The sequence below is a fragment of the Electrophorus electricus genome, chromosome 14 (assembly GCF_041902795.1).
Source record: "Electrophorus electricus isolate QZ-2024a chromosome 14, ASM4190279v1, whole genome shotgun sequence".
NCBI classification, from domain to species: Eukaryota; Metazoa; Chordata; class Actinopteri; order Gymnotiformes; family Gymnotidae; genus Electrophorus; species Electrophorus electricus.
The window spans coordinates 18028590-18050444 of NC_137510.1; the positions used below are offsets into that span (position 1 = coordinate 18028590).

At 39.7% G+C, this 21855-nt stretch overlaps 1 protein-coding gene and 1 long non-coding RNA gene across 8 annotated transcripts in view; one reads left to right on the forward strand and one right to left on the reverse strand.

Moving 5' to 3' along the window:
- pde1ca (phosphodiesterase 1C, calmodulin-dependent a) overlaps nt 1-21855 on the reverse strand; it is an 83160-nt gene that overhangs the window by 29694 nt on the left and 31611 nt on the right. Inside the window, exons 1-2 of one of the 6 annotated variants that reach the window (XM_081695819.1) lie at nt 21233-21575; nt 15322-15348 (exon numbers count right to left, since the gene is read on the reverse strand). The exons of 4 other annotated variants lie outside the window; for them this stretch is intronic. In XM_081695819.1, coding sequence (XP_081551945.1) covers nt 15322-15348; nt 21233-21363 — 158 coding nt within the window. In that variant the 5' untranslated portion in view covers nt 21364-21575. Of the gene's footprint in view, nt 1-15321; nt 15349-21232; nt 21576-21855 lie in introns of those variants that run through there. One more of the 6 variants, XM_035530872.2, reaches the window with a different exon arrangement.
- The window catches only part of LOC113580940 (uncharacterized), a 40178-nt gene that overhangs the window by 645 nt on the left and 17678 nt on the right, over nt 1-21855 (forward strand). Inside the window, exons 2-4 of one of the 2 annotated variants that reach the window (XR_014116823.1) lie at nt 5800-5827; nt 10404-10750; nt 10870-10989. This is a non-coding gene — a long non-coding RNA (uncharacterized LOC113580940). The remainder of the gene's footprint in view (nt 1-5799; nt 5828-10403; nt 10751-10869; nt 10990-21855) is intronic. The other variant, XR_003411016.3, reaches the window with a different exon arrangement.

A 21855-nucleotide genomic window follows, 5' to 3' on the forward strand; every position in this document is an offset into this window, starting at 1 on the left:
TAGACGAGAGAGTTTTTGTGTGAAATTAAATTAAAATGGGGATTATAGAATAGCAGGTTCATGTCTATGCACCTGGAGTCGCACAGTTATGCATCTGAGAATATGTAAGTTTAAACACAAATAAGTGGAAATATTGTTTTTCTAGGACATGATGGCAGTTAACTAGCTAATGAAGCAGTGAATGTAGTTTGTACATTACATTAATGTGTCTGCTGAAATATGTTGAAGAGGGAACTGTTTTGTATGAAAATAACAAGTGAAAGAGAAAAAATACATCAGTGAGATGTTCAATAAAGACAAAGAATGGCTTGCTCTGAGGAAACCCATATAGGTCTCCTGTATGTTTTTCCCTAATTGTACAGCTACAGCTTCATAATGCACTGTTATGGTGCTCACTCCCTGAGACCTGTAACAGAAATTTGGAGGCACCGCTGGGATAGAGCCTGTCCTTCACTACACAAATCCTAGTTTGGGGATATATGATCCATGAGAGAAGCTTCCTGTGGTCAACAGAGGCAGTTACCACGTGAGTGGATCCTAACTATGAGAGGACGACACTGAGCATAAATCATCTTGCACTGTGAACCATGGATGACGGAGAAGCATTGACAGTGAACTAAAAAGACTCACTTGAAAGATTAAGAAAGCTCTTCACCAACTGACAGCAGATGAACTCTTCCAGGTTGCTGAAAACATCACACTCGTACCAGAACTTGATTTTTCAACAGTAGTTGTTAGTGAGGAAGAGGGTTATGACTCCCTATATTCTTATTTAGGTTCTAAAACCCCACTTGAGCTAGAGAATCAGGTGCTGTCTCACTTATGGTTTTTGAGGGATGACATTATTTGGATGTGAGAAGAGAAGCCACTCGGGTGGGACAGTCTGAGGGCATTGAGGGTGAAATTTATACATCTAGACCTTCACACAACTTACCATTAGCCCTAACTAAGCCCAAATCACTCACTTGTAGCTCCTCCTGGCTCTAAACAAAAAAACTCAAGTCTGTCAGAAGCTGTTCGCAGATTATGGAACTCTGATAGACCAAGTCACAGCATAGAACACTGCAGCACTCTCATGTCCTAAGTAACTCCCAGACAGTAGGGCTTAGAACTACACCACAGACAAACATTACAACACCTCACTCACCACACATAGATATAAGGAGGATTAGCAGCAACACGCACCACCCCTGCCATTCTGATGAAGTCAGGCCTGACAGCATTGTGTCCATAAGAGGTATGTCATTCCTACAGAGTAAAAAATTCAGGATTCACGGCGGTCATGTGGATGACTGTGCAACAGTTTCTACATAGGATGATAAGCCTCAAACAGAGTAATGCTTGCATCAAAGCACTCAGGCTCTGAAGTTGAGTATGAGCCTTGTACAGTCCAAAATGCGCTCCTGAGAACCATTGGGCTTTCTCCCAAAGTGCAGCGACATCTGTAAGGAGCTCAAACCCTTGTCTGATAATACAGTGTCTGATGATGTTTTGCTGTGGCACATTGAATAGGCTAGTAATGAAAGTGAAAGACAAAGAAAATTAGGTTATATTCCTTGTCACAAAGTAACACAGGTTAACCTCCAGTCAAGCGATGTAGAAAAGCAACAGAACCTAAGATAGAGACTAAGAAGAACACAGAGGTGGAACTGAGTGCAAAAGATGATGCTCTGACTAAGCAGCAGCAGTACCAAGACAGGTTTACGCCCAGACATGCAATGAACCAGCCCAGTTGTTCCCTTTATATTGAACAGGGTATAACGGTATGCCGTCATTGTTCGATTGCCCTCCTCCCCACATGTGAAACAGTGGGGTGTCTCAGAAAAAGAGAAATTAGCTGACCATCAGCCAACCAACATGGAGCAAACTTTGGCCAGGAACAAAGACCAACAAAGACCCACATGAGATGAGATTCAAATAGGCCGGAGCCCAGTGTGCACTCTCTTCACTGCCTGAATTGGGTGTCCCTAACTGTGAAAAGATGCCTCAGCTTGTTGGAAATAAATGTGCTGTCAAGTTTTTCATCCACAGCTATGTTGTTGATACTTTACTGGACAATGGGGCTCAGGTTAGTATTCTTAACCACCAATGGGTGAAGTGTATTCCAGACCACTGGAACTAGTGGGGAAGAAAACACTGAGCATGCATGGCATGAATGGTGAGATCTCACCACATGATGGGTGGCTTGGAGTCCTTGTAAGCTTACCTTGGAATATTGACCCACATCTTTCCATCCACATACCTTTCCTGGTGAGCAGCAAAGCAGTCGACCAACCCCTACTAGGGTTTAATGTAATTGAGCAACTTATTCATGGACCTGCAGAGATAGAAGACCTTGTGCCCGCCATCTCAAACCTCCTTAAAAGGGCAATGAATATGCAAGATGACAGAGTGCTGGTGCTTATAAACTTCATGCATACACAAATTATGCTGGAACAATATGCTGGAACAATACCGACAGTAAAGTAAATGTGGGGTCTCATGAGGCCAGGTCAGACATCTTGAGCCCCCTAGTGCCCTTTGAACCTGATGAATCAGAATCACAGAGCTGCAGCAGTTGGATATTGGTGATAGACTTCTGAATGTGTAACAACCCATTTCCCCCTATTTAAAAGTTCTGATATGCAACTGTACAAAACATGATATTTTTACCTCCAAGAACCATACATTCACCATGTAGCATGTATCCCAAATATTATAGACTGATGAGAGTAGTCCAGAAGAGTCATGCTTCTGCATTACAGTTAAGCAAACTGACCCTATCCAGAGTCAGGGACAGGCTAAATGCAATGTTGAGAAGTGTTGGGATCCATTGGTTTACACAAGCCACTTGTACAAAGAAAAACAGAGAATGGTCAGGCAGATGTTACGGGAAGAATCGAGTGCCTCCTACTTTGCTCCTGTGGGCTGTGCATGTAAGAAGGACAGTTCCCTTCACCTGTGTGTCGATTACAGGCTACTGAACCAACAAACCATCCCTGACAGACACCCTCTACTGAGGATCCAGGGTCTCAACACCTTGGGAGGGTATAGGTGATTCTCAGTTTTAGACCAAGGGAAGGCATACCATCAAGAGATTTATTATGGAAAGATCACAACACTTAACAGTGTTCATTGGCCTGTATGTGTCGGAATGCACTGAAGAGTTTCCCAGAGAGATTGTCAGCTCAACCTGGGAGGACAGTCGGGTGAGTGGAGCTCAAGATGTGGTCTGGGTTACTGCAATGACTCTAGATCAGAGCGATCTGTTGGAACCTAATAACATTGGGCTACTACCAGCCATTGATCCAGCCTCTCTCTGAAGAGCACAGAGGGAGGATCCCACCATGGGCAATTTTCTGAGGCTGAAAGAATTGAATAAAACAATGTAGCTCTCAAAGAGATGAGAGGTAATGCAAGTGGACCTGTGAGGAAAATGATGCATGAGTGGGGAAAATTGCAGGAAAAATCGGGCTACTGTACCGTATTCTCACCAAAACAAAACAGTCTTACCCACCCACTACAAACGCCTGATCCTGCAAAAGAAACCAGTAACATATTTGCATGCTCCCAGGGGTAGCATAATGACCAGCTCCCTTCTTGAACTAGTGTCTATTGACTATTTACATTTAGAACCTGGTAAGGGTGGCTAGAAGTACATCTTGGTGGTAGATCACTTCACAAGATATTCTTAGGTTTACACAACATGAAACAAGTCTGGAAGGACTGCAGCAGAGATCTTTAATGATTACATCCTGAGATTTGGATACCTGGCCAAAATACACCATGACCAGGGTCGTGAGTTTGAAAACGAGCTCATCGCACACTTGTGAGTGGTGTGGGACACTCAATGGCAACACCTTACCACCTTACCCTTGAAAAGGATAGCTGGAGAGAGTATCTCCCTCAGATCGTTCATGCATTTAATTGCACACTTCATTAGGCTATGATGTATTCTCCTTTGCTTTTACTGTTTGGGTGTTGGCCTTGCTTAACCATAGATCTTACATTTGTGTTGCTTTTTGAAGAGGAAGAGAGGACACCAAGAGACTATGCTAAGAAATGGGCAGAGAGAATGCGGGAAGCCTATGACTGCTTCAAAAAACAGCCAACAGTCAAATGCACATGGTAAGAGGTATTACGACAGACACATGAAGGGCGTATTACTACAACCTGGGGACTGTGTGCTCGTGTGAAACATGAGTGAGAGAGGGGGGCCTGGGAAGCTAAGATCTTATTGGGAACAGACAATATGTGGTGAAGGAACAGATCAAAGATAGTCCAATGTACAGGGTGTTTTCTGAGGCAGATAGTGCCAAGTCTCATGTCCTGCATTGTAATTCACTTCATCTCGTCAGTGACTTACCTTCAGACATTCCTTCAGCAACAAAGGGTGTTGCACAACAACTTGGATGAAAGGCAAAAATCTAAGGAGTCAAGAATTCAGCCACAACAGGACAGGAGACTGAGACTGACTCAGATGCTGAGGATCAGGCATTTTACAACTTGAGGAAGTTTGTGAAGCAGAGACATGATGGGAACAAAATCGAAATCCTACAGCACCCCAGTAGGTGACTGGGCAACCTGAACACCTGAGGGGAAGGAGAGAGCCTGTAGGAGAGAGATTTGGCTTTTGCGGGAAGGAAACCTATGCTGGTAGGGCAACTGACCAGAACAGAACAACCACCGGATAGAGGTGACGAAACAGAATCAGAACACAATCCTGTAGCCCAGGGATTTGGCCAGACTAATGATTATTCAGCAGCAGACAAAGGTGGAAGATGGGGGTGAGACACCTGACCCAGAGGAAGAGCAGCCTGAACACACCTGGACCTTCCTGGAAGACCGAAACAATCTTGTCAGAAGGTCGCATCGGGTCAAATGATCAACCACAAAGCTGATCTGACACATTAGGCCAACCGTCTCTTCAACAAACCATGGCTGTGGGGAACACAGCTATTACCAGTCACCTTGTGCCCTTGTGGAGTAGACACCACTGCCAGTGTGTGCCTTACGTTGAATGTTGCCTTATTTTGGTCCAGCACCACTATGTGAGAGGATATGCACATTTTAACTTATTGGAGTGGTTGTTGGCAAGAAATATGATTGAGAATGTAGGGTGTCAAGCCATTCTATTTTGTAGGTGAATGTGTGATACAAAAGTATGGTCACTTTTTTGGTCCAATTAATGGTCATTATTTAAAAACAAACAGTGTAGGAACCATCACTCTCATGAGCATTTATGACACAAGCAAGCCTTGTAGAGGGTGCTGTGATGGCTTTCATGGGGCCTGCTCTGAGGAAACCCACTTATGTCAGGTTGGTTCACTATAAACCCTCAGTCCAAGTAAATATTGTTTTTAGGAATGTAAAGCATACTCACTGGTAGAATGAAATGGTGAATTGTGGAGTATATTCATTAAGAAACGGAATTGTTCAACGCTAGCATTAGCTGTGCGTTAGTTAGCATCAAGTATACGGATTAATGGGATGTTGAATGTTAACATATTAACATTAATACTTCAGTTTATAGTCTAAGAGTTTTATTGTAATATAAATTGTTTGTGGTGGGTCTGTGCACCTTGATTGACAGGTAGGCTGTCCTCTGCCAGGGACAGATTGTGAATGCAACAGTCGCATACGTAAAGCTAGTTTATCATGGCGGACTGTAATGTTACTCACTCGTGTCTATGCACCTAAAGTCGCACAGTTATGTGTTGTAGGACTAAATGATAAATCCATCTAATTCACTTGTTTTATTAGAGTCTTAAAGCAGAATCAATGATTTTTATTCAGGGTTCTCTTTTTCACCCTTCTTAGACCTTTGCTATTACCCAGAAGGAAGTTGGTATGTATTATTTAAAATGGTCTTCTTTGTGTTGTTGTTTTTTTGTGGTCTAAAAAATGAACAAAATTAAAAACTGACCATTTGATTCACTTCCATAATTCATTGAATACTTCACCATTGTTCCAAACAGCAGAAATATCTTTCATGTCAGTCAATAGCTTTAACCAAAGCTTTCAATTATTAACTAAGGTCTAGACCATGTTTCTTATAAAAAGTAGTCCATGTCAAATCTTGAGGCAAAAACACCAGTAATGATTTTATGAGAAGGTATATTGTGAGAGCAAGAGTGCTGGTTGGTAGTTGTAGTATCTTAGATTCAGCATTGTCTTAAAACAAGCTCAGAAGAATTATTCTGCCTATCTTACTTTGGCTTAACAACCATTCAAAGTCAGATAAATGTCTGTGTCAGATTTAACAAGACCTAAAAGAAATGAGAGATTCATGGTTAAACTACAGTAATAAGACCCAATCAGTTAGCTAGTCACTCTTTTGCCCTCTGGTTGAAGGTAGTTTTATGGGAGGGTGTGTCTGTGAATGGATGTTCTCTCTCTCTCTGAGTGTTTTTTCTGTGTAGGAGGAGATGCCTTGGACTGGTTACAGCACAAAAAACATACAAACACATAAATGACAGTAAACAAGAACACTAGAGGCTAAACGTTTAGAATACAAAAAAAACCTGAAAAGGTGTCTGGTGGAGAAAGAATATATTCACTAATACTTTTCAGCATGACATTTCACAAGCACAGGGCCAAGTTCAAAGGTCTGCATTGGGGATAAACATCCTGTTGTATTGCCCTAGTACTGACATAATTTCCCCAGTGGCCAGCACATGACAAAGTAGGCTGTGCTCAACTGTTAGCATCAGCTGGACTCCACTGAGAGGCAAAATAAATCTATCACCTCTAAAAGGTTTATTGCTGAAATAGCAATACTAGTAATTAAAATATGTCAGGTTTCTTTATGTGGCTAATATGTAAAAGGTAGGCAATACAGGTTATGTTGATAGACTCGGGGGGGTGGGGAGTTCTGAGCTGTTTTATTGCATAGAGCAGAAAATACCAGCACTTACACTTTAGATCACTTTTTTTTTTTCAATGCAGTGACATTCTCACTTAACAGACTCAGTCATTTTTATGACAGATGCATAGTTTGACTGTTCAGAAAAACAAAAGTTCTAGTTGTTCTAGTTGCAGGCTCTGGGGTTGCAGTGATATCACAAATAAAGCATTTTCCTGCTGTCCCTGCTGCGCTCCCATGACCTTGGCCCTTGATGTGCTGTCCTGCTTGCAGTCAATGAGCTGTAACCAAATCTAGCCCAGCTGGACGGCAGCTCTGCAGTCCCACTGCCAATTGCAGAACTTCTGCTTTCTTCACAATAGAGAGCCATGGTGCCCTCTCCCACCCCATCTCCCTGCAACAGTCAGGCACTGTAAGTACACTGTGTGTACAATTAGGCAAGAGAGTATTTTCCAACTCCAAGCTGTATAAACTTGAGTGCTTATTGGATTTAAGCATATCAGGTGATGTGTATTTGTGTAATGAGGGAGAGTGTGGCCTATGGAGATCAACACCCTATGTCAGGTGTGCATAATTATTAGACATCTTTGCTTCAGGCAAAACGGCCAAAAAAAGATTTAACTGACTCTGAAAAGTCAAAAATTGTAAAAAAAAAAAAATCTTCTAGAGGGATGCAGATATTGAGGCATGATCACAGAACCATCAAATGTTTTGTTGCAAATAGTCAACAGGGTTGCAAGAAACATGTTGAGAAAAAAGATGAAAGTTAACTGCCAAAGATCTGAGTAGAATGAAATGTGAAGCAACCATGAACTCTTTATCCTCCAGTGCTATCATATTCCAGAAGTGCAAGGTTTCAGTTCAGTTATGTCCAAGGTAAGGAAGGCTGAAAATTGACCACCACTGAACAAGACATGTAAGGTGAAACATCAAGACTTTATGGTTTTATGGACTGATGAGACGAGAGTGACTCTTGACAGACAAGATGGATGGACCCGTGGCTGGATCAGTAATGGGCACAGGGCTCTGCTTCGACTCAGACGCCAGTAAGGTGTAGGTAGGGTACTGCTATGGGATGATATTATTAAAGGTGAGCTAGTTGGACATTTTGGGGTTGAAGATGGACTGAAAATCAATTTCCAAACCTGCTGCTAGTTTTTAAAAGACACTTTCTTCAAGCAGTGGTACAGGAAAAATGCATCTTTCAAGAAGACCATGATTTTTATGCAGGGCAATGCTCCATCACATGCATCAAAGTACTCCAGTGCATGGCTAACCAGTTAAGGCCTTAAAGATGAAAGAATAACATGGCCCCCTTCGTCACCTGACCTAAACCTTATTGAGTACATCTGGGACCTTCTTCAATGGGAGATTTATGGTGAAGGAAAACAGTACAGCTCTCTGAACAGTGTCTGAGAGGCTGCACCAAAAGTTGATTGTCAACAGATTAAGAAACTGACAGACTCCATGAGTGGAAGGCTTATGACTATAATTGAAATGAAGGGTGGCTATATTGGTCACTGATTTTTTATTTCTTTATTTTTTTAAGGTGTGTGTATGTATGTATGTATGTATGTATGTATGTATGTATGTATATGTGTGTATATACACACACACACACATATATATGTATGATGTATGTGTCTATATATACATATACACACACACATACATGTATGTGTGTTTATATATACACATACATACATACATACATGTGTGTGTGTGTGTGTGTGTATATATATATATATATATATATATACACACACACACATCTATATACATATATACCTACATATGTGTGTATGTGTATATATATGCATATATGTATGTGTGTGTGTGTGTGTGTCAGAAATGTTTATTTGTAAATTTTTAGCTGTTTTTTATTATTCAGTTTAACAGATGAACATTAGTAAGATGTGAAAAGTTGCCTGATAATTATGCACAAGTGGATATTTTCCCAAGAAAGCCAAAATCTCCATTTTACTTTCTTAAATATTCAGGTTTGAGGTTTATTAACATTTTGTATTAACCGAGAGCACTGTAGTTGTTCAATAATTAAATGAACCCTCAAAAATACAACTTGCCTAATAATTGTGCACAGTGCACAGTGTACAGTGTATTTGCACTGTACTGCACTTTGTGTCATGACCCAGCAATGATCAAGGGCAGAATTGGTTTGAGAAGGAGAAATGGAGAGAGAATGTTTCAAAAGACAAACACTTGCACATTTTAGTTACCCTTATAATAGAATGTGGAAAACACATGTTTGCAGTTATGTTGTAGTAGTATTTCACACCTACTGCTGTAGTGTTTCACAGCTACTGCTGTAAGTCAAGCTGTAAATGATGCTGTAAATAACCTAATATACGTATATATATTTAATATTATACTGTCCTATTCTCAATACTCAAATTTCTACTCAGACAGAATTAAATACAATGTTGAATACCATCAATACCATGTTACCAGAAGGAGGTATAGTTCTAAGGTGTTTGCTAGTGTGAGAAAATGTCTGATATTTAATAAAATATTACTCCTGAGGTTTCTGGCAGGAGTGATGGGTTGTGCATTATGCTGCAGTTCTGCTGTGCATTGAGCTCATGTTCTGATGTTGCAAGGGCCAAACTGTCTAACAGAATTCCAGCAATCGACCTCTTTTGATGTTTTTACATTGCAAGAGGGAGCGAGGCATGAGTATTGAAAAAGATAACAGAGTTTATTTAGAATAACAAAATAGGAATGCTAACAAAGAGGCAGCAAAGAGTTCAGCAAACAGTGGAAGTTGTCTCTGCATAGTCCCAAAACAGCACTAATGCAAAGCGCTGAAGTTCTGCACCTGTGGGGATTAAACAGGGTAAAGGTTATGATAGTTAATGTATGTGTAATGATCAGTAATCTGGTGATTGAGAGCAGGGAAGTGATCGGGTTTGTGATTGGTGAGTGGTGTAGTGTTTTGACAGGTGTCGGCCAGGGCGTGATGGCTGCATTTCAACAAATCACCAGAACTGTCTATCCAGTGATGGAACACATAAACTCAGATGAAGGCTGAATCACTAAGCTTTTGGTATATTTATAACATTGTCGACAAAAGCACTGTGATGGCATGTATGCATTACTCCATAAAATAATATTCTAGATTTGCCTGTCAAAGAGTAAGGCAATTGTGGGTCTGATTAGATACAGTACAGATGGAATATACATGGAATACATTTTCTCAGAATGCAGAGCACTTTTGAACTGTTCATATTTCAGATTTCAATTTTCATTCAAATGTGCACCATATGTATCTCTCCCTAGGCAATCTTTTGGCTCACATTGAGCATGTGCATTAAAATGTCAACATGGTAAACCGCAGATTCTGGAAGCATCTCACCATGTGTTTGACATGAGGCAACACGAGCAGAAACCTTCAGGAATGGAAAGCTCGTCAGCACTCTTGTCGCGTTTTGTGTTGTGTGAAAAGCACCTGCGGAGTCACACTGAAACTCAGGCCCAGGTGTGGAGCATTGCTACACTAGGAGATAAAACCCAACTCATTTCTGCTTGCCTCTTTCTGCAGGCACAGTCAGAGTGGAGAGGGTGGTAGATCAGAGAATATTCTCTTCTCAATCGCCTTCACTATGTTCAGCAATTACCACAAGCCTAATCCTCGCCAACCCACATGCAGCCATGAGAGAGACCTGGGGAAGAACCCTAGCTTTTGAAGATGGGTGGTGTAGAGCAAAGCAGCAAAGCAGAGGCAGTGAATGGAATGATGCATGGAGTGTGCCAAATGACAACATCGACAACAGGGACCTCCATTTGGGAGCTGCTTGAATTATTCTGCTTCATATTCATTTCACACAAAGCAACACAGACTAAGGTTCACCAGGGAGGGATAGCAGTGTCAAGAGGTGCAATCAATGAGTAAGTATGTCAGTTTTTTTTTCCCTGAGTAATTATCTTGTTTAATTATCAGGAGTATAGTATGTGATTCGTGGACTGTGATGTGATCAATTAATGGGCTAAAATCATTCAATGCATAGACAATACAAGGCAAGCTGGGTCAGAGCAGCAGATACTCCAGAAGCTCCACTCAGGCAGCACTTCAAATGGCTCCACTTACCAAACACCCTGCAAAGTGTACAGTAGCATCACTAACTAAGGTGGGTTTTGTGACGATATCATCTAAATGCTGAAATGCAGCCATCCACTGCGATGTGTGAAAGGAATTTGCTCTTTGTCAGCAGTTGCTAAACATTTCTGTCCCCCACATTTGAGAGATGGCATTGCAAACAGCTCTCAAATGCATTCCCTCAGAATGGCTCCAAAACAATAATGATGCTGAATGAAGAAGACAGATCCATTTTCACGGGCCAGTCAGTTCTGGACAATTAGGCAAACCAAAAGCACATGACCAAATTGAGAAAAAAAAAAAAAAAAGATAGGAGAAAGAAGTAAATGAGAGAATAAAACTGAAAAGAAAGTATAAACAAAACCCATCTGGACAGCGTGCTGTTGGCATAATAAATTTGATGCTTAAGTCCATGTGCGCAAAACAGATTGAGCCAGCAACAGGGGCCAACCGTCCGGAATGGCTGTCTGGAGATGAGCTGTTTCCGACTGGGCAGCCAGCCCTAATTAGATTACCAGAAAAGGCCACACTGATGCCCATTAAAACCTCCATGCACTCTGTGAGCTGTTTCTCAATAGTCTGAAAATGAGTTTGGGTCAAGAGTTATGTAAAAACATCGGTACTAGGGTGACACCTGAAACCCTGAACACACCAAGTACAATTAGAAACCATGCAGCATTGATTAGTATGTGGTTTCTCCAATACTTAGAGAAAGGTCCTACATATAATGTAATATTGATAAATGTCTAGTTGTGAACTGAAGAAAAATCAAGAAGAAAGAAAACAGTGATGTAGCTCTAGCATTGACTCATCAATTTAAAGACATTTGCCTCAGACATTTTCAGACTAGTTTTTGCTAAAATGCAGTTTGAATGTATTACACATGAAGCACAGTTATTTCTCCATTATTTTTCTCTTTATTTCCTGTTTACTCTCTTTCATGTAAACATTCTTAGGTAAAACTTGAATGTGTGGGTGTCTGCTTGTGTGCCCTGTTCTGGACTGGTTCCTTGTCTCGTGCTGGCTCTTGACTTGTGCCCTGCTAGGATAGCCTCAGGCCCTCTTGACCCTGAACTGGATCAAGTGATTTTAGATGGATGAATGAATGAATGAATGAATGAATATTCACTTCATACAAGCCAACAGGTCTATGCAGTATCATAGTTTTTCATTCATGTCAGCTACACTTTGTATCTCAAGACTAATTTCAAACAGAGAAGCAGGACAACCTCTACATTCAGGCAGCATCCAGAATCTTTCACCTTAAGGGAATGGATCTTTTCATCTTAAATGAGACACCCTTATTCATCTATGCTTAAATAAGGTTTTAAAAAAAAAGATCTACTGTAGAACTGAACCTAGCAGTTAATGGCACTAGAAAAGAAAAGTGTACTTCCAATACATTCTAATTCAAAGGACTATGGAACAAATTAATTTACACTAATTAATTCTAAATATCTTTATATGATAGATTGCTTAAGTTCCTATTAAATACAATGAACAGTAAAATCCAAAAACAATCAAGAACAAATTTCAATCACTCTAATAGAATAATAACAATACCAGGACAAATAACCATATCTTAGTCTTAAAAGTGCCTGAACAAAAATAAACAGTGGCCTGTAAAAACACCTCACAATGCCTAAGAAAACATGTCAGCCATTTTGCATATCGCAGTACAGTGTTAGATATTGCCTAGATTATCTTTAGCACAGAAAGAAGCAAACAGGCAGCACTGAAGAAGAAAAACACACAGTCCCATAGGGTCATATTAGCAGAGTGGACATTACCACATCCTTGCTTTGAAGAACTCGGTTAAGCCCTCATAGGAAAGACTGCTTTTGCAGGCAATGATTCTGTTTAGCATGAATCTGTCTGGACTAAATCAGAGCAGGACAACTTACATTGCCAGCCGAGAGGGATGGACACACTGGCATGTACTGCTGGAAAACAAGATTTTTATTTTTTTTCCCTTCATGAATAAAATACCAAGCAACAAGCTATGTAAAAAAAGACAAATGGTCTGGCAAGCAAGAAACCTTAGACTAGATCTTAGACTAGATAATGATTTTAGGTGCAAACTTAAATGCAAAAGGCAGGCTTAATCTGGGCTTGCTAAGACCTATCAAGGTAAGGCTCAGCAAGTTTATTTGTAAAGCATTCATACAGCTTTAAAGAAATGTACAATAAATTAGTATTAATAATAAAGCTTACTACATACTAAGATTTAACAACACAGGAATGATTTTTGCAAAATAAAAGGGAAAAAAATTAAATTACATAAAGCAATTGATTTAAATAGAAATGGTAATAATCAGTGTGCGGTATCTGCACTCATTGAGGTTGTATTAGAAAAAATGTTTTACCCCATAAATACTGGCAAGGTATGATTAATGTTCAGAAACAAAAATTGCCACAATTAATTAACATTCTGGAAACTTTTCTGTGATTATTCTCTTCAGTTAAAGCTTCAGTAAGAGACTGCAGATTACAGCACACTTCAAAAATCTAATGAGAGTTTGACTGATGAAAAACAAAAATTAGATGCAAAGGAAATTTTTTCAAGGTCTCTCACACACACACAAAAAAAACTTGATTACTTTAGATTCAATAGGAGCCTAGCAACACACTTCCATGCTTTAGCTACAGTCCTGATTCCATCTCGCAGTTGACTGAGATTCAATTGGAGCTCTCTCTCTGTCTCTTCATTTCTGAGAACCTTCCCATCTGCATGCTACGCTGATTGCAGATGAACCTGTAACAGTCATCTGGCAGTATATGAGTCATCATTCTGTAGGTCAGTGCTGTAGTTCATGGAATGTCTTATTTGGTCCATTGTAACTACATTAGAGAGAATTAGCCTAGATTTAAACAGAATCAGCACTGGTCAATACTATAAACTGGGAGGGCTGGATCTTAGTGGTTATGTATAAGAATCTACATAGAGGAAAGAATGGCCTGGCTCTTCCCTGGGGGTCTGTGTTTCGATAAAAGGAGGTTACAGGAGTAAGAACACGATAGAAGCTCATATGAAGTCGACTGCTGGTAATAAATGCGTGTAATGAAACAGCTCTCCTGAGAGCAGATGCGTACATATACTTGCAGTTAAACAATCATTCATCAGACTTATTCTTATGCTCACATCTATTTCTTTTCCTGTTCTTTTAGACAGCACTCTGCACAAAGGCAAGTGGGGGAAGCTTTATTTTATTAGGATTCTTCTTGGATGTACATTTTGGAGGAACAAAATAATGCTTCATTTTAATTCATAAAACAAGAACTTTAGTTTACATGCCAATTGTGCATTATGTCTGTAACCTACAACTATTAGCATCTGCACATTTATTGGTCCTTATCTGCACATATTCTAGGAACGTACCCCATCCACTTACTCAACACAAATATACAAAAAGATACACGTACACACACTTTCGTATCCTCTACCAACTTGTCAAACCCCCTTCATCAAGCTGAAGCACACACACACACCCACACACCCACCCGTAAGCCATGACACAGTAAGAAGGACAGGAAAGGCACAAGCTGCTGCAGGCTGTTTATGTCTGTGTGTCAGCTAGCGGGCTGGATTGCATTCAGCTGTGGTCAGAGTACTTCCGTTGGTTTACTTCTGGTTTATGTCAGCAAGGGATTTTAAAGGTTTTTTTACCCCATTGTGTAGCCTGTGGGAGTGCATAGGTGCGTGTGAATATATTTTACTTGTTATAAGATTGACAAGCCACCAAGGTCAGCGATGACGTGGTAGGGATATCAGCTCGGCTAATAATCCTACTGCTATCCTTTAGCCCCTTACCTTCCTGTGTGCCAGGCATTCCATTGTATCACCATAGACACCCATACTCAGTGTCACACATTCATGTACACACACACACACAAACACACACACACACACACACACACACACAATCAAATACATTCCCTTACATCAAAACACACATGATGGTAAAAGCCTAGATCGACTTGTGAGGGTGAAACCACCCTACTATGCTTATACACTAAAGAACTACATCCACTCTTACTAATGAAAGAGTGTTAAAATTCTGGGAATACTACACTCATAGACTCTTTTAATAGGCACTGATTACAAACCTTGGGCCCCTTTTAATTCTGTAACTCCAATTACAATACACCACACTTATGTTCAAGTCAAATCCAGAAAATCACCTCCGATAGATACAAAATAACAAACGGATGATTTCTCTGCTGGATGATGTACAAGAAATATATATAATTGCTAGAAAGCTTGCTTGATTTTTACAAAACTTTCTTAGCTAAAGGTCTTAAACATTGTCTTAATTTTGACAACACTTTTTGTCCAGCGACATCATGATCACTGCAGTCTTACCTCTGTGATGTCTTCTTATATTTCCTCCTGAAAAACATGAAACAGTAGAATGAAAACAATTTCAGGTAATGTTTGTGTAGCCAGATCAATTTAAATAGATAAATAATTCTAGTCCTGGAGTACATAATTCTATTTGTGCTGATTCCTCACTGAAAATCCTAAATATTCCATTTTATATCACCATGTACAGTTATGTGCAAAATAATAGCAGTGTGTTTAAAACAACTGAGAAAAGGTTCAATCCTCAGAATAGCATTTATTTCCATATGCACAAAGGCACTGGGAGCACTGCACATTCAATTCCAAATGAAAACATGAATGAAATATCAATTTTAAACTGAAAATGAGGAAAAAATAATAATGGGCTGTTCAAAAAAATAGCAATGTCTTCATTTACAAACTCTGAATATTTACAGTATAAGCAAAGTTGTTTACAGATTTAGCTTTTCTGTTGATCACTGGACTAATATTTAGTTGTAGAACCTTTATTTCAGATAACTGCTTTACATGTGTGGCATGGAGTCAACTAACATCTGATAGCTGTGAACAGATATTCTGACTGGACTACATTCCACAGTTCTTCTGCATTCTTGGGTTTCGTATCAAAAACAACATTTTTGATGTCACTCCACAAATTTTCGATAGGATGGAGGTCTGGGGATTGGGCTGGCCACTTCATAACATCAATCTTGTTTGTCTGGAACCATGATGTTGCCCGCTTCCTGGTGTGTTTGGGGTTGTTGTCCTGCTGAAACACTAATTTCAAGGGCATTTCTTCTTCAGCATAAGGCAATATGACCTCTTCCAGTCTTTTAATATATTCAAACTGGTCCATGGTGCCTGGTATGTGATAAATGGGTCCGACTCCAAAGTATGAGAAACATCCCCGAACCATTACACTTGCACCTCCATGTTTTACAGTCTTCACAGTGTACTGTGGCTTGAATTCAGTGTTTATGGGTTGTCTCACAAACTGTCTGTGGCCTTTAGACCCAATCAGAACAATCTTGCTCTCATCTGTCCATAGAATGTTGCGCCACTTCTCTTTAGGCCAGTCAGTGTGTTCTTTGGCAAACTGTAACCTTTTCAACAAATCTTTTTTTAGCAGTCGTACTTTACAAGGGTTTCTTGCAAATAGTTTGGCTTCACATAGGCGTCTTCTGATTGTTGCGGTACTCACAGGTAACTGAAGATCTTTGATTTCCCTGGAGCTGATCATTGGATTCTTCTTTGGCATTTTTGTTATTCTATGATCGACGCGGATGGTAGTATTTCTTTTCCTACCACGTGTTTCAGGTTTTGCCAGCCGAGCAATTTGCCAATTGTAAAGCATTTGAGATCATTTTAGCTTAGCAGCCAATTATTTTCTGAACTTCTTTGTTTTCCCTTCTCCAAATCAACTTCTTGATCAAAGTTCTTTCTCCTTCAGTACAATGTCTGGAAAGACCCATTTTACTCACTGAGCAAGGACTAAAACCAGCAGGTGCAACATTTGCTGCCCTCTTTCTTTAAATAAGGGCCATAAATGACACCTGTTTCTTCATAGAATGAATGACCTCACTAACTGAACTCTATACTGCAATTAATTTGAACACACCCCCCTTTCATTAAATGAGTCAGTTACACCCAATTAGCAGCACACATGTCATGACTGATTCTGTTGGTTGCCCATTACTCGGCTACACCTAGTTATGAATTTTTTTCCCATGTTGTATTTATCTTTTCTGCCAAAATCAGTCATTAAATACATTAGTGATGTTGGACTGCTATTATTTTGCACATAACTGTACAATCACTGAGGATAAAAGGTGAGAATACTTTTTTCTTTTGTATTACTGGACATCATTCAGTTAGGTATGGATTGGATATGACTTATTTCATATCATAAATCTCTGTAATGTTATATCTTTAATCATATAATAAGTGGTAAAAAAAGGATCCCCTATAAAAGAGCACGCCAGTGTTTGACTGCACCTCTTTTCATATGGCACACCATTTACCTTCCACAGTCTGTGAGAGTTTGATATTCTTCTATCCATCAAGAACCTAGTAGCCAGACTGCAAACATAAAACTGGACTGTTCATAGCATTATATATACTTGCTTTTGACCCTGAATGCAGCACTGATATTCACTAGATCAAATGGTGAATGGCAACACAAACAAATGGGACCAAACCAACAGCATGTTTGAGATATAAATGACCATTTATAGTTATGTTTGATTTGTATACAAATTAATAGCTTTTGATGCCTTGGCTTGGTTAAGTGATATGCAGTTACTTATTATAATGCAATGCAATGTAATTAGTGGATAAATTAAAATACATTTTTAAAGCCTGACACTTATTTTTCTTATTTGCTTCCATTTGCATTTTGTATACACATTTGTTACTGAACACAACTCTTTATATTGTAGACCAATCTTATATGCCTTTTAAAACTTTTAAGTCATCATGAGGATTTATGAGCTTTACATTATGACATTTTCTATGGTTACAATATTTTACTAAAGAATTGGACAGAACAAATAAAAAGGACTGTGTGTTTTAGGTTCCTGTCAAAGGTTAAGTGATAGGGTCACAACTTTGAGTGTTCTTTTCAGTGTTTTCTCTTTGCCTAATTGAATGATGGGCCCTGTCACTGATATTACACTGAATTACATGGAGTAATTTTAGATTTTACATTTCAGACTCTGACAAAGTTTCTGTCTTGAAATTGTTCAAAGGATGCAACTGGACACTGATGTAGCAGAGAAAATTCAAAGGGATGAGAGACAACAGAAATCCTATTTCCCAGTACAATTTTATTTGCACTGCTTGCAGTGCTTTTTTCCCTCTCAGTTGTGACATCATTTTCCTGTGTCAGTAATGTAATGGTTCCGATATAGAGGACTTGTAATTCATATTCTATTTTCTTAATTAGGACAGTTTTATTAGAGCCTTTGGTTCAGAAGAATAGGCAGAGATGTGACTAAGATGTAATGGACCAGCTAAGGTGACTGATCAGTTTAACCCATAAGTAAGACAGCATTGCCAAGGAGTTAAAGACATAGCTTCGGTCTCACACCTACACTGGTCTACATATCAAAACATGGATGTGTGATGGTGGAACCACCCCTAAGAGCTGACCTCTTGGTGTTTGAGATTTTCTAGCTAGCCAAGTTCTATCTTCTTCAGCAGTTCTTCAGATATTACACATCTTGTGATATTTTATTGCATGAAAATATATTCTACAAAATATCTTTTTGATGCAGTTGTAGCAACCTGCCTATTAAAAACAGCCAAAATATGGATATGTCTCTGTGTATTTAAAACGGAGAAAGAAAAAAAACTTCCGTCAAGCAGTTATCACTTTTTTTTTCTTTTTTTGTCAAATGTATTTGCAATTTGAGCTGTAAAACAGCATAATTTGTTTTTTCAAAAAATATGTGGTTATTTTGTAAGAACTACTATGAGAATAGCCAGAAGTTTTACATTTGGAACAAAGTTGGATGGATAGATTTGGAGAATTTTTAGGGATACTGACTACTTTGGTGCCATTGTTATTGTGTTTCAAAAACACCTACAAGCTAATTTTCAGCAGAATTTTTGTCTGTGGAGTTTGTTAAAGTTGAGGTACATATAAAGTAAATTATAATTAGCACAGAATATTCATTTAAAATAATATCATAATTGTCATCAACAACATCAATATAGCAATGATGTTTCTAGGTTTTTCAGACTTCACCACTAGAGCTCTTTTTTTCATCTCTACTATGCACATGCCAAAACTAATGTGTTTTCACAAGGAATTCACCATATTGCCAGCATAATTGAGCGCCAGGCCAGAAGACATGGCTATATTTAGAGAGTTCTCTCTGTGTGTGTGGTGTGTGTGTGTGTGTGTGTGTGTGTAAGAGAGGCATGCTATGGAGATATTACCATTCCTCACTGCATCTTATGTAGATTTGTAATTTTGCTCTGACCACAGATAATCTGTTATGTGAAAGGTGCAGAGCTGAAATGAATTTTGTGGAAGAGCAGATTTGAAAGCTTCATTTTCCAAAGCCTGAAAAAAGAATATTTAAACACTTTTACACACTTACATGTGCATGCGTGCTTGCACACACACACACCCCTCAGACTCTAAACTAATTTTAATGTAAATCCCTGCTATTCCCTCTTATTACAGCCTTCATAACACATTAAACTTTTACAGCCTTACATCTTTCCCTATGATCACGGGTGTCAACGGCTCACCCATTCCCCCAGCAGTACTCGGGGCACCATAAAATCCCAATGAGCCTAATAAAAGCATTTCAGAAGGGAAATAACCCCAGCCAGCGTATGACTTTGCCTTCCTTATGCACTACTCTCTGTTGCCCTGTGGCTGGCCTCAATGAATGCAAGGACAGGAAAGCAATTTGGCAAGGCATGGATGATGGGCTACATTTTGCCGCTCCATCAATGTCAGTCTGGCTTTACAACAGTGCTGATGGATTTCCAGATTGTGTTCAACGCAAACGGTAGCTGCCTGGGGCACCTCTGCACCCGGATCGTGGGTCCTGGAGTTAGTTAATTGTCAGGGCAAATGTAGTTACTGTGTTTTAAAGGCGGGAGGATCTCTCTAGCCATAACTGAGGATTAGTGTTTACAGCCATACTGAACACCATACTGAACAGGAGGATCCCACTGGGGCCAGTTTCAAATGTGTCACGACTCACAAGTGCACATGCATGCACACATTGCGACCTTCTCCCCTCCTCTACAACAACACATAAGCACATACACATATATAGGCAGAAATATAGATAAACATGCAACAGCTGGAGTCAGCTCTATACTGCAAAAACTTAGAATTACACAATTATTTGTGTAAATAGCTAGTACTCATAAAATATTAAATAAGGCATTACCAACATTTATTATTATCTTCTGACTGTGATTTTTCAGTAGATAATAAATAGATACTAAATGATTCTTGTCATGTTTGTTCTTGTCATTCTAGAAAGGGAGCAGTTGTAATGTGAACATCTATCACATCCTTTTTCACCCTTTCAGTTCAGAAAGTGACAGATTGCAGGCTTTACGTGAGCCTCCTGTCTATGTACCCAATGTGCACAATGTCATTCTCTCTCTCTCTCTCTCTCTCTCTCTCTGCTTCTCTCACTCTCTGTGCTGTTTGCTCGCTTCCACTCCATTACTCTGATAGGAGTCTGAACTTTACCTCCTGATCATATGATAAGATGTTCCAGAATTTCTGTTCTTAGTAATAATCCTCTGGTAATCACACAATTCTTGTAGACTTCTGCAGCAATTCAAGAATTTTTCCTGGAGTATGCGTTTAATCTGGATTCATTGGTCAGTTTATTTAATTTAAGGTAACCTTGAATCTAAATTAACTTTGTTCAGCTCAGGCACAATATACTAATCTATATTGTATATATGTAAGATATCTTTTAGGTTTATGAGCTCATATATCCACATTTGTAATTCTAAAAATGATCTCTATTCTAATTATTATAAAAATTCTTAAAAATATGTCTCTAAAAGTGTACTTTGTACTCTTTACACGTCTGGTGCTGTTTTCTTAGGAACATTACTACACAAGTTCATTGTGTGTTATTTTTTTTTAAAGAGGATGTTTGCCCTAAAGGTGACCTCCCAATATACCCTTGAAAATGAGGCTGCTCTGAAAAAAAAACATCTGTTAAACAAAAGTTAATCAAACACATGAACTAGAAAAATTAGCTTGGTGCAATGGTACCTTAAGTTAAAATGTCTTCAGTTAAGAAGGCTTATATTTACCTTTATGACAAACTGTAACTGTGGGGAAATAATAATATGCACAGCACACAGTCTGGACATGCATGACCACACACACACACACACACACTCATGCAGAGGGAAAAAGTGCATAAACTCTACTCACAGTCCTCGCAGTCTCAACCAGATCTTCTCAATCTGCTCCGGCTGCAGATACTTCAGAGAGTTATTTTCAAAATCCTCGATCTCCTTGGTGGGTGATTCCATATCAAAAATGTCAACCAAGCAAAGCGACATGAACGTGGATTATCCTGTGGCCGGAGCTGCAGCAGAAGTGGTGTTCTGAAGTTGGAGTGTGCGTGGGCTACAGCCCCCGAGTGAGCCCGGAGTCTGTCAGTGTGACAGCTGGAGCCTGTCCCTCATCCCCCTCTGTCTCCCTCTCTCTCTCTCCCCCTCTTTCTCTCTCTCTCTCTGAGCTTACACTGTGAGAGTGCCTGTGTCACCAGCTCTGTGGTCAGGTGCACAGTGCGAGAGGGGAAGGGCTGCAGGGTGACCACACTCGCTCTCACAAACACGAGGCAGTGAGAGGGGGAGGGGACGGAGGGCTGCCGTTCCACACATCAAACACCCTCCACTGCTCCTGTCTGCCACAGCAAGCCTGCTGCCGCACGCCTACAGGAAGGACACGATCGATATGCACTAAGCCCACAGATGACCTGCAGCTGTGTTATTGTTTGGGTTGAGAGAGAGAGAGAGAGGCAAACTCCTCTATGTGAATAACCATATCTG